Source organism: Nerophis lumbriciformis, linkage group LG21 (assembly GCF_033978685.3).
Source record: "Nerophis lumbriciformis linkage group LG21, RoL_Nlum_v2.1, whole genome shotgun sequence".
In the NCBI taxonomy this organism is placed as follows: domain Eukaryota; kingdom Metazoa; phylum Chordata; class Actinopteri; order Syngnathiformes; family Syngnathidae; genus Nerophis; species Nerophis lumbriciformis.
In genome coordinates this window covers 34,472,501-34,488,890 of record NC_084568.2, presented here as the reverse complement: position 1 = coordinate 34,488,890, position 16,390 = coordinate 34,472,501, and the positions used below count along the sequence as shown (strand labels likewise).

The window sequence follows — 16,390 nt, the reverse complement described above, 5'->3', positions numbered from 1 at the left end:
ATAAAAAGGATGCCATACCAACACCGACGCTAGTAAACGTGTTAGCATATTAGCTAACGCTAACGAGGCTAGCTTCATTACATTACTATAGCACGTACAAATATGCATGAAAACTCTCCTACAGACACCATGCTTGGGACAGTTTAGTAAGTATGAATAGTTTTAGTTGCGTTGCACATTTTAGAAACGTTCCTTGGAGTGAGGAATGAAGAATAGAGATGAAACGCTATGGACGGCCAAGAACACAGAACGACACTTGTCCTTCCAGTTGAAAGTTCTAAACAGAAGGATGGCGGCAACACCTTTTCAGCGTCTTTGCTTGTTTTTTTAGTCAGCGAAGAAAAATCGAAAAATCAGCCTCGTCGTTTTACAAGCCGCTGGGTTCGGAAAAATTTAGTGGCTTTAGGTTATCCATTTTTGCACTGGTCTGCTGAAAATGATGGAAAGCGCCACTCTCCATAGCAACTGACGTTGTGGTCAAAGTTGGAGTTGCCACAAAACACATTTGAAGATATTCCACACTCTACTAAAGTCAATAGTGTGACCCGCAAATTTGTCACGTTTCATGTGTCCGGTAAACCGCGACAAACGGGGGCATATGAACCCACCTTCCGACTGTATTGTGTTGTACGTGTGTGGCCACCTCGTCTTATCCATGCCTGTCTTGCAGGTACATACAAGAGAGAAGAAGCCCAGCTGCTACTCCAGGTCCACCAGATCCGAGGCCCCGTGGAGATCTTCGTCAACAAGTTCAAACTGGACAACTGGGCCCTGGATGGACACGTAAGGGCACGCTCAGGGAAACATGCATGATACCTTCCTTGTCACTCTGGAAATAGTTTTGTCTTTCATTAAAACGTCTGTTAAATCATCGCCATGGTAACCAGGACTCGCACACACATTCTTGTATTTGTTACCTTCTTGAGACCTCCAAAAATGCCTACCTCTTTAGGACCCCCCTTTCTAGATATATAAAGATTTGTATGTACAACATTAATAATATATACAAACTATGCAAATATAAGGGTTCTTCTTGTAAACAAGAAGAACCCTTCTTCTTGTTAACAGTCGCAAGTTTACAAGAAAAAGCTTAACATTTTGGCAATTTTATGAAAAGAGTCGTCATTTTACTGGACAAAAGTCACAATTTTCTAAGAAAACTTTTAAATTTGGGCAATATTACAATAATAATCGGAAATGTACTTGGCAAAATGATGACAAACGTCACAATTTTACTCTGAAAAATGTCCCTGTTCTACAAGAACAACAAAAAAAATTGCCAATATTGTGATAAAAGTCTGAATTTTATAGGATAAATGTCACCATTTTGCAATAAAAAGTAATAATTTTACATTAAAAAAGTGATCATTTTACAAGAAAATATTGCAATATTACAGAAACAGAACAAATATGAGAAATTGTTCCCAATTTTATAAGAAAAAAGTTGACACATTGTGATAAAAAGACTGCTTTTAGTTAATTTGGCTGGACTGGGAGGGGGCCCAGACTGAGATCTGGGGGAAAAAAACTCATTAGCCATAGCACACACAATCAAGTTACAAAGAATACACAAGACTTGCAACAGAGTCAATTTAAAAAATCCCTCCTTTTTGGGACTACCCTAATTTTGATGGATGTCACCAGCAGGGGTGCAAATGAGACATTCTCTATTAGATGCAATGTTATTGGGACCATGATTTATGTCATCACTTGTTCCCGCCATCAGTGTGTGAATGGGTGAGTGTGGAAATAGTGTCAAAGCGCTTTGAATTCCTTAAAAAAAAAGGTAGAAAAGCGCTATACAAGTACAACCCATTTACAATTCACACCTCCTCATATGAAAGGTACTTTTCCTTGTTGCTGTCTCAAGAAGTGTAGAAATACAAGAATACACACACACACACATTCTTGTATTTGTTACCTTCTTGAGACCTCCGATAAATGCCTATCTCTTTAGAACCAGCCTTTCTAGATATACAAAGATTTGTATTTACAACATTAATAATTTATACATACTATGCAAATATAAAAAAGGGTAAGCTTTTAGTTTTGTGCAATATTATGATTGAAGTTGGATTTTTACTCAATGACAGTCGCAAGTTTACAAGAAAAAGCGTAACATTTTGGCAATTTTATGAAAAGAGTCGTCATTTTACTCGACAAGTCACAATTTTATAAGAAAACTTTAAAATGTTTGCAATGTTATTATAATAACCGGAAATTTACTTGGCAAAATGATGACAAACGTCACAATTTTACTCTGAAAAATGTCCCTGTTCTACAAGAACAACAAAAAAACATTGGCAGTATTGTGATAAAAGTCAGAATTTTAAATGACAAATGTCCCCATTTTGCAATAAAAAGTAATAATTTTACATAAAAAAGTCATAATTTTACAAGAAAATATTGCAATATTACAGAAACAGAAAGAATATGAGAAATTGGTCCCAATTTTATCAGAAAAAAGTTGACACATTGTGAGAAAAAGACTGCTTTTAGTTAATTTTTTATTTTATTTTATTTTTTGTAATTGTTTTTTAATCTTCATGATATATACTTCAAGTTTTTACAGTATGTCTCTATATACATATTTATTTATTTTTTTTAAATTATTTTGGCCAAAGGGGGCACATTTCAATTTCTTACACACACTTGTTATTTCATATGTTGACCAGAGGGGGAGCACTTTTAAAACCGACATACAGTTTTCAGCACAGTCCCACTCAAGAGCAGACAAACGTTACAGGGAGACAGAACAGGACCGCTGATGGGTCAGCCAACTTCCGTCGCCCCTTAAAAAGGTGGGAAACAGGTAAACATTGGTGGGGGGTGGGGGGTGGGTAAAAAAATATTCAGTCTATGGCTGGACTCCTGGGAAGGGGGTCCAGACTGAGATCTGGGGGGAAAAAAACCTCAATAGCCATAGCACACACTAACAAGTTACAAAGAATACACACGACTTGCAATAGAGTCAATTAAAAAAAAAAACTCCTTTTTGGGACCACTCTAATTTTGATAGATTTCACCACCAGGGGTGCAAATGAGACATTCTTTATTAGATGCAATGTTTTTCTGTATTGGGACCATGATGTATGTCAACACTTGTTCACACCTCCTCATATGGAAGATACTTTTCCTTGTTGATGTCTCAAGAAGGGTAGAAATAAAAGAACACAAACACACATCCTTGTATTTTGTACCTTCTTGAAACTTCCGAAAAAAGCCTACCTCTTTAGGACCATCCCTTCTAGATATATAAAGAAATGTATTTACAACATTGCTAATATATACATACTATGCAAATATAAAAAAGCTTGTTGTGAAAAATTTGTTGGAATTTCACAAGAAAAAGGTCACAATTTCACAAGAAAAATGTAGAATGTTGTGGCAGTATTATAATAAAAGTCGACATTTTACTCAACACAAGTCAAAATTGTACAAGAAAAACTGAACATTTGAGCAATATTATGATACAAGTTGGAATTTTACTCAATAACAGTCACAATTTAACAAGAAAAAGCGTAACATTTTGGCAATTTTATGAAAAGAGTTGTTATTTTTCTCGACAAAAGTCACAATTTAATAAGAAAACTGGCAATATTATAATAATAATCGGAATTGTACTTGGCAAAAAATGTCACTATTTTACAAGAACAACAACAAAAATTGGCAATTTTGTGACAAAAGTCAGAATTTTATATGACAAATGTCACCATTTTGCATTAAAAATGAATAATTTTACATAAAAAAGTAAGAATTCTACGAGAAAATATTGCAATATTTCAGAAACAGAAAGAATATGAGAAATTATTTCCAATTTTATAAGAAAAAAGTCGACACATTGTGAGAAAAAGTCGGCTTTTAGTTAATTTTTGTTGTTTTTTGTGTTTGTAATTGGTTTTTAATTTTCATTATTTACTTCAAGTTATTACAGTATGTCTCTATATACATATTTATTTATTTATTTTCAATTAATTTTGGCCAAAGGGCTCTCATTTCAATTTCTCCCACACACTTGTTATTTCATATATTGGCTAAAGGGGGCGCACTTCAAATTTTTACACAGACTTGTTATTTCATATGTTGACCAGAGGGGGAGCACTTTTAAAACCAAACACAGCCAATTAAAAAAGATAGATGTCACCAGCAGGGATGCAAATGAGACATTCTCTATTAGATGCAATGTTATTGGGACCATGATTTATGTCATCACTTGTTCACACCTCCTCATATGGAAGCTACTTTTCCTTGTTGATGTCTCAAGAAGGGTAGAAATACAAGAACACACACACTCAATGTGACTATTTTTTTCCTCACTTGGTAGGTGTCCTACATCTCTTCCTCCAACTCCTTTGTGTACCAAGGATTTGTCCGTGGGAAAGGCTTTGGACAGTTTGGTCTCCAGAGACTGGGTAAGTAAAATGTCCACTTATTAGTCAAACTATGCATTTCCATATACAATATTATTCATCACCACTAAAAGGAGTCAAAAACCCACTTTTTGGCCTGTTTTTGTTTATTTCGGATCCCCTTTGTCACGACACCACGCCGTGACTTATTTTGAGTGTATTGGTAATTTTCTGGGTGTAGTATTAGTTCCTATCTTGTGCTCTTATTTTGTGTTTTTTTTCATTTCCTGTTTTCCCCTTTCTTGCAGCAGCTTTACGCCTGCCCTTGAGCACTTTTTCCCCCTCACCTGTTTTCTGTTTGTAATTAGCACGATATAAGTTGAGCTCGCGACAGCATTTGTTGTCGGGACGTTATTCCCTGATCACTGGTTGACGATTCTTTCCATGCTGAGCTCAAGTGCGCACGTACAGTGGCCTAGTGGTTAGAGTGTCCGCCCTGAGATCGGTAGGTTGTGAGTTCAAACCCCGGCCGAGTCATACCAAAGACTATAAAAATGGGACCCATTACCTCCCTGCTTGGCACTCAGCATCAAGGGTTGGAATTGGGGGTTAAATCACCAAAATGATTCCCGGGCGCGACCACCGCTGCTGCCCACTGCTCCCCTCACCTCCCAGGGGGTGATCAAGGGTGATGGGTCAAATGCAGAGAATAATCTCGCCACACCTAGTGTGTGTGTGACAATCATTGGTACTTTAACTTTAACTTTAACTTTGTGGACGCCGTCTGCTCCACGTTTCTTGTAAGTGTTTTTGCTGTGTTCCAGCACTGCGTTTTGTTTCCTTTACAGTCTGTCCAGTCAGAGCACTTCCCCGTTGCTCTCGCTTTTTGTTTGTTTAATCAATAAATACCCCGATAACGCGTTAACTATACGTTTCAATAACGGCACTGATTTTTTTAACGGGCAATTAACACGGACAATTCCTTTTTAACCCTCGGGCCGTGCCGTAGCTGGGGGGAACTTGGCTGCAGTTCACTTGCTACTGATGAGCCACAAGCGAGCACACATTTCAGATTTTTCTGGCTGGCTGAAATATTGTGTAAATTCTTTTATAACAGCTTCTGGTCGAGTCCTCAATTACATAATGGTTAGCAGGAAGGTTCAAACATTGCCATGCAGCAATATGAAGCCCCCCCCCCCAGCCCAATTACATGTTATATGAGGCTTCTGCAGACACACATAAGTGAATGCAAGGCATACTTGGTTAACAGCCATACAGATCACACTGAGGGTGGCGATATAAACAACTTTAACACTCTTACTAATATGCGCCACACTGTGAACCCACACCAAACAAGAATGACAAACACATTTTGGGAGAACATCCGCACCGTAACACAACAGAACAAATACCCAGAATCCCATGCATCCCTAACTCTTCCGGGCTACTTTATACACCCACGCTACCACCAAAGCCCGCCACCCCAACCCTGCCCCCCCCCACACATCAACAACACCCCCCCGTGCGTCGGTTGAGGTGGGCGGGGTTTGGTGGTAGCAGGGTGTGTAATGTAGCCCGGAAGAGTTAGGGATGCATGGGATTCTGGGTATTTGTTCTGTTGTGTTTATGTTGTGTTACGGTGTGGATGTTCTCCCGAAATGTGTTTGTCATTCTTGTTTGGTGTGGGTTCACAGCTTGGCGCATATTAGTAAGAGTGTTATAGTTGTTTATACGGCCACCGTCAGTGTGATCTGTATGGCTGTTGAACAAGTATGCCTTGCTGTCACTTAGTGTGTGAGCAGACAAAATGTGACTGGGTCGGCACGCTGTTTCTTAGGTGAAAAAAGGTTGTAGAGGACGCAAAATGCAGTGCCATCACGGCACGCCCTCAATTTTGTTGTCCGGGTGAAAATCGGAGAATGTTTGCCCCGGGAGAGGCAGTGAAATCCGGAAGTCTCCCGGAAAAATCGGGAGGGTTGGCAAGAATGCAGCTGAGCCGCATCAGAGTGGTCAAAGAGCCGCATGCGGCTCCGGAGCCGCGGGTTGGCGACCCCTGGTCTAGGTCAGTGTTTTTCAACCTCTTTTGAGCCAAGGCACATTTTTTCATTGAAAAAATCCTGAGGCACACCAACAGCAGAAAACATTCAAAAACAAAACTCAGTTGACAATAAAAAGTTGTTCTCACAATTGTTGGATATGACTTTAAAGCATAACCAACTATGCATCAATGTAGCTCTTGTCTCAAAGTAGGTGTACTGTCACCACCTGTCACATCACACCCTGACTCATTTAGAGTTTTTTGCTGTCTTCCTGTGTGTAGTGTTTTAGTTCTTGTCTTGCGCTACTATTTTGGTGTTTTTTCCTGTTTTGTTGATATTTTCCTGTAGCAGTTTCATGTCTTCCTTGAGCGCTATTCTCCACACCTGCTTTGTTTTCGCAATCCAGACTATTTAAGTTGTGCGGACGCTTTCCTTCTTTGTGGCGACATTGTCGATTGTCATGTCATGTGCGGATGTACTTTGGGGACACCGTCTCCGCTCCACACACAGTAAGTCTTTGCTGTCGTCCAGCATTCTGTTTTTGTTTACTTTGCAGCCAGTTCAGTTTTAGTTTCGTTCTGCATAGCCTTCCCTAAGCTTCAATGCCTTTTCTTAGCGGCACTCGCCTTTTGTTTATTTTTGGTTTAAGCATAAGATACCATTTTAGCTGCACACTGCTTCCCGCTGTCGTCTGCATATTGTGATCATGACACGACATGTTCCCGACATCTACAAAGCAATTAGCTACTTGCTGCCACCTACTGATATGGACGAGTATAACATGGTTACTCTGCCACATTATTTACGGATTATAATTACTTGCATGCAAAAAATATTTTCAACCCATTTAGGTGAAACTAGATAATCTAGTGTGCCGCGGCACAGTGGTTGAAAAACACTGGTCTACACTTATTGATGATGAAACATTATACCTATCTGCAATTAATATTTTAATCGTTTTGACAGCCCTAGTACATATATATATATATATATATATATATATATATATATATATATATATGTATATATATATATAAATACATAAATATATATACATATATATATATAGATATATATAGATATATATATATATATATATATATATATTTATGTATATATATATATATATATATATATATTTATGTATATATATATATATATATCTATATATATATATATTTATGTGTATATATATATATATATATTTATGTATATATATATTTATGTATGTATATATATATATATATATTTATGTATATATATATTTATGTATGTATATGCATGTCTATATATGCATGTGTATTTATGTATAAATGAATGCATATGTTTACGTGTGTGTGTATGTATATGTATGTATGTAAATGTGTATATATGTATATATCTATATAAGTGTGTGTGTGTATATATGTATATATCTATATATGTGTGTGTGTGTATTAGAGATGCGCGGTTTGCGGACACAACCGCGGAGTCCGCGGATTATCCGCGGATCGGGCGGATGAAATTTAAAAAAATAAGATTTTATCCGCTCGCGGGTCGGGTCGGGCGGATTAATTAGATTTTTTTTATTTTTTTTTTATTTATTTATTTTTTTGCGGGTGGCAGTTAAACCAATTGGGAAATATATATACATAGTTAAATGTTGTTACCCACATACGAAAAACGAGCAGGCACCTGCTGCATATGCCACAACAGAAGAAAAAAAAAAAAAGAGATGGACACTTTTACGGAGCGGAGGGACGCCTCGCCGGGGTCCGGGACCGAGGCTCCTTCCCCCGAGAGGGCCCCACCGGGAGCCGTAGCTGAGGCGATCCGCGAGAAGGGCCCGACGCACGTCCAGGGTCACTACCGCGCCCACCGCACCGACACCCCGCCTCGTCCGCTTTCGCCGCGGCCGGCGTCACGCGCAGCAGGTAAGCAGCTTACCTGCCCGCCACCCCCGTGGCCGGGGGCTCGTAACATGGGTCACTCCGCGCGCTCCGCCCGCGCAGCTTACCTGCTTGCTCGCAAAATGATTGATTGCATTCAGACAGGTTAAAATGTTGCTAAAACCATCACTTTTCTATCAGTCACAGTGACTTTTCAAAACAAAAATATTACAGCAAAAATCATATGGGTTGATTGACATGTTTATTCTGTAAGCTAACTTCAATAGTTTGACATTATTTTGACAGTTAATGCCAGTTATCCTGTCAACCTTTCACAAGACTTCAATTTGTTAATTGAAAGTATAAATAGTATAAACACTTTTAACAGTATGTCGTGCTGTGAAATACAGCCGACAGGATGGCGCACCAAACACGAAGCAAGGCCATGCTGCAGGAGAACAAAGGACTTCTTTCATTTAAGGTTTGTGATAAACCATCAAACTCATTCGTTAAAAGGACTCTATAGTAATATAAAGCGAATTTTTCTGGACATTATCATGCAAGAAAAGTTTATTTTTGGGATCGCGATCACCGCGTAATGATTTTTAAAGGTTGCATTACATTATTAACTGTCCCATGTGATCAGCCAGTGCGATTGGAAGTCCATGCTCAATTATTGCCTCCGTAAATAAAACTTCGGCATTTATCACATCCAAAGAATCTGTTTGGGCGACGAAAAACGTTGAAAGTTTTCCACTTGTATCACTAGCAACGGCATTAGACTTGTGTTTTTTTGTCCCAACGTGGTCTTTTACATCGCTAATTCCTCCGTGTCCGATCGAAAAATCTTGTCTGCACAAGGTGCAATTCGCGTAGTTTTCACCCTTTTTTTTTTTTTTAATTAATATTAGATATATAACAACGGGCGGATGGCGGGCGGATGCAGTTCTGATCAAACGTTACATCGGGTGGATGGCGGATGGTTGACGACTTTCTGCCGCGGTTGCGGATGAAATAAATTGCCTATCCGCGCATCTCTAGTGTGTATATATGTATATGTGTATATATATATATATATATATATATATATATATATATGTATATTTATGTATATATATATATATATATATATATATATATATATATATATTTATGTATATATATATATATATATATATTTATGTATATATATATATATATATTTATGTATGTATATGCATGTCTACATATGCATGTGTATTTATGTATAAATGTATGCATATGTTTACGTGTGTGTATATATATATGTATGTATATGCATGTCTATATATGCATGTGTATTTATGTATAAATGTATGCATATGTTTACGTGTGTATATATATATGTATGTATGTATATGTGTATATATGTATATATCTATATATGTGTATATATATATATATATATACATACATGAAAATACAATTCCTTTTGTTACATACCTACATAACATGCTAATTGATTGTATTGACTTATAATATATATTTGATATGATATATCATTTAAAAGGTTTGTGCTCTGCACATGAATGCAATACAAATAATATTTCTAGCTGCATGTAATTGTGATGGATAGAAACATAGTGATGGATCCTTGTGCTCTCTACAAGATGATGACATAACTGCATTTTCACCTTGCACTGCAAACATAGTTGACTTGTTTAAGACATAAAAAGCAGGTTTTGATAAGACTTCCCCGCTGTGAGATGTTACATGATGTTGCTGGCGTACAACCTTGTGTGCTCATAATAACGGTAATAAAAAGATGCATTTTCCCACATCTTATATACCGTATTTTTTGGACTGTAAGTCGCAGTTTTTTTCATAGTTTGGCCGGGGGTGCGACTTATACTCAGGAGCGACTTATGTGTGAAATTATTAACACATTACCGTAAAATATCAAATAATATTATTTAGCTCATTCTCGTAAGAGACTAGACGTATAAGATTTCATGGGATTTAGCGATTAGGAGTGACAGATTGTTTGGTAAACGTATAGCATGTTCTATATGTTATAGTTATTTGAATGACTCTTACCATAATATGTTACGTTAACATACCAGTTGGTTATTTATGCCTCATATAACGTACACTTATTCAGCCTGTTGTTCACTATTCTTTATTTATTTTAAATTGCCTTTCAAATGTCTATTCTTGCTGTTGGCTTTTATCAAATAAATGTCCCCAAAAAATATGACTTATACTCCAGTGCGACTTATATATGTTTTTTTCCTTCTTTATTATGCATTTTCGGCCGGTGCGACTTATACTCCAAAAAATACAGTACACCAATTACATATAGTACTGATGAATATTGGTATGGATAAGGAGTATCGGTTTTGGTATGGGTGCGGATAAGATCCTAATGATATACATCCCTACTTTGGACCGTATTTACACATCTTAAATGTGATAATTGTTAAAGTGGTGTCTTATTGTTGTCATATACAGTTACATATTTGCAGCTTTTAATGCTAATCTGACATTTTTAGTAAGAAGAATGCATCCCTTTGATACCACTGTGGTATGGTTTTAATACATAAGGTGTGCAAGTGTAACAGTGACGTGTGGTGAGGTTGATGGCTGGTGAGGCACTGACTTCATCACAGTCAGATTTACAAACATATGAACCCTAAAGAGTATCTTATTCACCATTTGATTGGCAGCAGTTAACGGGTTATGTTTAAAAGCTCATACCAGCATTCTTCCCTGCTTGGCACTCAGCATCAAGGCTTGGAATTGGGGGTTAAATCACCAAAAATGATTCCCGGGCGCGGCCGCCGCTGCTGCCCACTGCTCCCCTCACCTCCCAGGGGGTGAACAAGGGGATGGGTCAAATGCAGAGGACAAATTTCACCACACCTAGTGTGTGTGTGACAATCATTGGTACTTTAACTTAACTTTAACTTTACACATACAAACTGTAGCACACAAAAAAGCACATTTAATTAAAAAAAAAACATTATTATGGTCTTACCTTTATGTAATATATTGGGTTGGAGGCAATAACCAGGCGAGGTGATGAAGTACGTCTCTTTACTGTAGACTTCAGAACAGACTCAACACACTTGACGTCAGGTGCGCAACACCACGTAAATCGTTGGCCAACCAAAAAGTAACCACAGTACGCTATAGCCAACATTAACCAGGAGATGGCAACAGACAAACATAGATCACTCTATTACATTCCTCCCCTTTTAGAAATGTAGAAGTAAGTTACTCAAAAGAAATAAACAACCCTACCAAAAAATACAGCAGCTCAATAAGAAGCCAAAAAGTGCAAAAACAATAATGTTCGTGTTGGAGGAGTTGTGAATGAATGAAATATGAAATCCGTGCTGCAGTCTGCATATACTGTATAACAGCGCATAACAGGAACTTAACATCACAAATAGGAAAGCCCATAAAAATAGGTTACAAAAGTTATTTAATAAGAAGCCAAAAAGTGCAAAAACAATAATGTTCGTGTTGGAGGAGTTGTGAATTAGATACACCTGCAGTCTGCAGGTGTACCTAATGTTGTGGCCCTGCATTCATTCACAACTCCTCCAACACAAACATTATTGTTTTTGCACTTTTTGGCTTCTTATTAAATAACTTTTTTAAATAGATTCAATCTTGCACGTGGAAAGTTTAAGTGTGGGCTTTAGTTGATACAACACTCCCCGTCAGGGGTTGCATTCTACGGCGGGAGTACATTCTCTACCACCAGGAGGCGGGATTACTGCGAGCCTCACCCAGTGCGTCTTTGCAGCAGTTTTATGATCGCTCAGCACAAGAAATACGTTACACACATACAGTTGTTGACAAAATACACTGTACATTATATACCTCAGCTAACTAAACTATGGAAATGTATAATATAGTTCATATAGCAATACAGTCTCACTGCACAGAAGGCCAGCAGTTAGCCGAGTCATTGCGCAATCCATGTTGAGGCACTGAGTGACGTGCCTCAACTGGCTGCTGTTCACCGCACCGTCTCTTCTCAGTATTTGAACGGCAAATGTGAAAATTCAGCAATTTTGAATAAAAATTATCTAAAACTGGTGAAGTTAAATGGAAAATATCTTTATAGTATAATCACTGGATACATATAACAATTTAATTTTTTTTTTTTCTTTTTACATTTTTTTTCTTTCCATGACTGCACGTCACTGATGTGTAAGGTATGTTGGGCAGTACTTCAGAAGTTGGTTCGGGATCCTTCTTGCGAAACATTCAGCATGCCAGCTGATTTCCACATGCTCCCCCCGGGGGCCAGATAAAATACAGTTTTCTGACACATGTGGTTTGTGTGGACCGCAAGCGAGCATCCTGGTTAATTGCTGTTATTTATTAGATGATCAAACTTTTTTGTCAGTAAGGATGTGAAATGGGTCTTAAAGTGTGTTCATTATGGCCCTAAAACATCTTGAATGTGACTTGTTGAACTTTGCTGCTTTCTGGTTCCATTTTTTTGCTCAAAGATTCATCAAATGAAATGTGTATCTAAGTTATGGATCAGTTTGAGTCACCTTTTCCATTTTGGGCTTTTGTCTCCACAAAATACTGGGACAATTACAGTGTGTACTGATGTACTCTGATATACAGTCACGGTCAAAAGTGTACATACACTTGTAAAGAACATCATGTCATGGCTGTCTTGAGTTCCCAATTATTTCTACAACTCTTATTTATTTTTGTGATAGAGTGATTGGAGCACATACTTGTTGGTCAGAAAAAACATTCATGAAGTTTGCTTCTTTTATGAATTTATTATGGGTCAACTGAAAATGTGAAGGTATATAAATAAACAAAAATAAATGAAGGTATATAAATAAACATAAAAAATATTTCTGTTTAGAATGCTCATCTCACAACGTATATATCTGCGGCTTATAGTCCGGTGTGGCTAATGTATGGGAGACAATAGTTTCCCTCAAATTTAGTGGGTGTGGCTTATATAAAGTTCGGAAAATACAGTGGTAAGAAAAGATAAAGTCCTTTATTGACGCATATTATCTCAACGCTTTTGGGGACCACATTAAATGGTCCATGACGATGACTTCTGTTTTGTTTGATTAGCCGTTTTACTGTCGTGTTACAGACACCCTTTGGAAACAATTTGCGTATGGAAATAAACATTTATGAATATATTTCTGTGTAAATAACTTATTTAACATGTATGCAGTCGTGGTCAAAAGTGTACATACACTTGTAAAGAACATAATATCATGGCTGTCTTGAGTTCCCAATCAACTCTTATTTTTTTGTGATAGAGTGATTGGAGCACATACTTGTTGGTCACAAAAAACATTCATGAAGTTTGCTTCTTTTATGAATTTATTATGGGTCTGAAAATGTGAGCAAAAGTATACATACAGCTATGTTAATATTTGCTTACATGTCCCTTGGCAAGTTTACCTGCAATAAGGTAGTTTTGGTAGCCATCCACAAGCTTCTGCTTGAATTTTTGACCACTCCTCTTGACAAAATTGGTGCAGTTCAGCTAAATTTGTTGGTTTTCTAACATGGACTTGTTTCTTCAACATTGTCCACATGTTTAAGTCAGGACTTTGGGAAGGCCATTCCAAAACCTTCATTCTAGCCTGATTTAGCCATTCCTTTTCCACTTTTGAGGTGTGTTTGGGGTCATTGTCCTGTTGGAACACCCAACTGCGCCCAAGACCCAACATCCAGGCTGATAATTTTAGCTTGTCCTGAAGAATTTGGAGGTAATCCTCCTTTTTCATTGTCCCATTTAAAGCAGCAGTTCCATTGGCAGCAAAACAGGCCCAGAGCATACTACTACCACCACCATGCTTGATGGTAGGTATGGTGTTCCTGGGATTAAAGGCATGCAAACATGTTGTTGGGTATTGTGGCTAAACAGCTCAATTTGTGTTTAATCTGACATCACATGGACAAAGATAAGATAAGATAAGTTCTGGCTAGAATGAAGGTTTTAGAATGGCCTTCCCAAAGTCCTGATAATAAACATGAGGACAATGCTGAAGAAACAAGTCCATGTCAGAAAACCCAACAAATTTAGCTGAACTGCACCAATTTTGTCAAGAGGAGTGGTCAAAAATTCAACCGGAAGCTTGTGGATGGCTACCAAAAGTGCCTTATTGCAGGTAAACTTGCCAAGGGACATGTAAGCAAATATTAACATTGCTGTATGTATACTTTTGACCCTCACATTTTCAGTAGACCCATAATAAATTCATAAAAGAACTAAACTTCATGAATGTTTTTTGTAAAGCACCAGTTCCATTGGCAGCAAAACAGGCCCAGAGCATAATACTACCACCACCATGCTTGACTGTAGGAATGGTGTTCCTGGGATTAAAGGCCTCACCTTTTCTCCTCCAAACATTTTGCTGGGTATTGTGGCCAAACAGCTCCATTTTTGTTTCATCTGACATCACATGGACAAAGATAAGACCTTCTGGAGGAAAGTTCTGTGGATTTGCTCACATTTTCAGTAGAGCCATAATAAATTCATAAAAGAAGCAAACTTCATGAATGTTTTTTGTGACCAACAAGTACGTGCTCCAATCACTCTATCACAAAAAAATAAGAGTTGATTGGAAACTCAAGACATCCATGACATGATGTTCTCTACAAGTGTATGTACACTTTTGACCACAACTCTATATCAGTATTCATGTTGTTTTGTGTCTGCCCTAATTTGTAATTATTCCTTTAACAAGCGACAAGCTGTTGAAGTTATTCTTAAAGCAAACCCTGCAGAGTCGCTATTCCCTCTGACATTGATCTCATTTTGTGGTGTGTACAGTCGTGCTGCCGCTCGCATACACTGGCAGTTTTTTTATTAAAGTGCAAAGCCACCAGGACTGGAGATCTTTGCTCTGTGGCCTGCGGGTGCAAAAGCAGTTATGGCGTTTAAAAGGACTCTGAAAGAGAGGTGTTGACACAGATGAAGTGGCCGCGAGTTAACAGAGGCCGTCCACCTGCCCAAACAGACACTTTTTAACTCACACTTTCTCTATTAGAACTCTCCCTCTAAGAGGGTCCAGTCCACTCAGATCCTTTAGTCCAAGGCAGTCTGAAATAATGAGAGCTGTCTAGAATTGAAGTTTAGTCATTCTACAAAAGAAGAGAATACTGTATTTTCTGGACTATAAAGTGCACCTGTGTATAAGCCGCACCCACTATAATAGTTTTCCATATATTAGCCGCCCCGGACTATAAGCCGGAGATATATACGTTGTGACATGAGTTATTTACACAGAAATATTCTTTAAATGTTTATTTACATACCTTAATTGTTTCCAAACGGTGTCTGTAACACGGCAGTAAAACGGCTGTACAAACAAAACAGAAGCTAGCTCTCCAATCAGCTAAACAGACTCAATAACTCCACGATGACGTTTTGGTGAATTTACTGAGGAAACAATACAAACAGAATACCATTGTAAGTAAATAATACTAACAAAGATACTGGTAAGCGTGTTAGCATAGTAGCTAATGACAACAACACTCGCGTGATTACATTACGACAGCACGTACAAATATGCATGAAAACACGCCGACAGACATCACACATGGGATAGTTTAGTACAGGGGTCCCCAAACGTTTTGACTCGGGGGCCGTATTGGGTTAAAACAATTTGTCCGGGGCCAGGCTGCATATATATATATATATATATATATATATATATATATATATATATATATATATATACACACACACATATATGTGTGTATATATACTGTATGTATATGTGTATATATATGTTTATATATATATATATATATATATATATATATATATATATATACATATATATATATATATATATATATATATATATATATATATATATATATATATATATATATATATATATATATATATATATATATATATATACAGTATATATATATATATATGTATATATGTATGTATGTGTATATAAATATATGTATGTATATATATATATATATATATATATATTTATATATATATATATATATATATACATTGACTGGTTTTAAAAGTGCTCTCCCTCTGGTCAACATATGAAATAACAAGTGTGTGTAAGAAATTTAAATACGCCCCTTTTGGCTAAAATTAATTAAAAAAATAAAATAAAATTAAAAAAAA

The 16,390-nt window shown here is 37.1% G+C and overlaps 1 protein-coding gene across 1 annotated transcript in view; it reads left to right on the top strand.

Annotated features, from left to right (window-relative positions):
- The window catches only part of csmd2 (CUB and Sushi multiple domains 2), an 828,472-nt gene that overhangs the window by 799,876 nt on the left and 12,206 nt on the right, over positions 1-16,390 (top strand). Inside the window, exons 68-69 of the mRNA XM_061982429.2 lie at positions 671-783; positions 4,325-4,412. Of these exons, the coding sequence (XP_061838413.2) occupies positions 671-783; positions 4,325-4,412 (201 nt within the window). The remainder of the gene's footprint in view (positions 1-670; positions 784-4,324; positions 4,413-16,390) is intronic.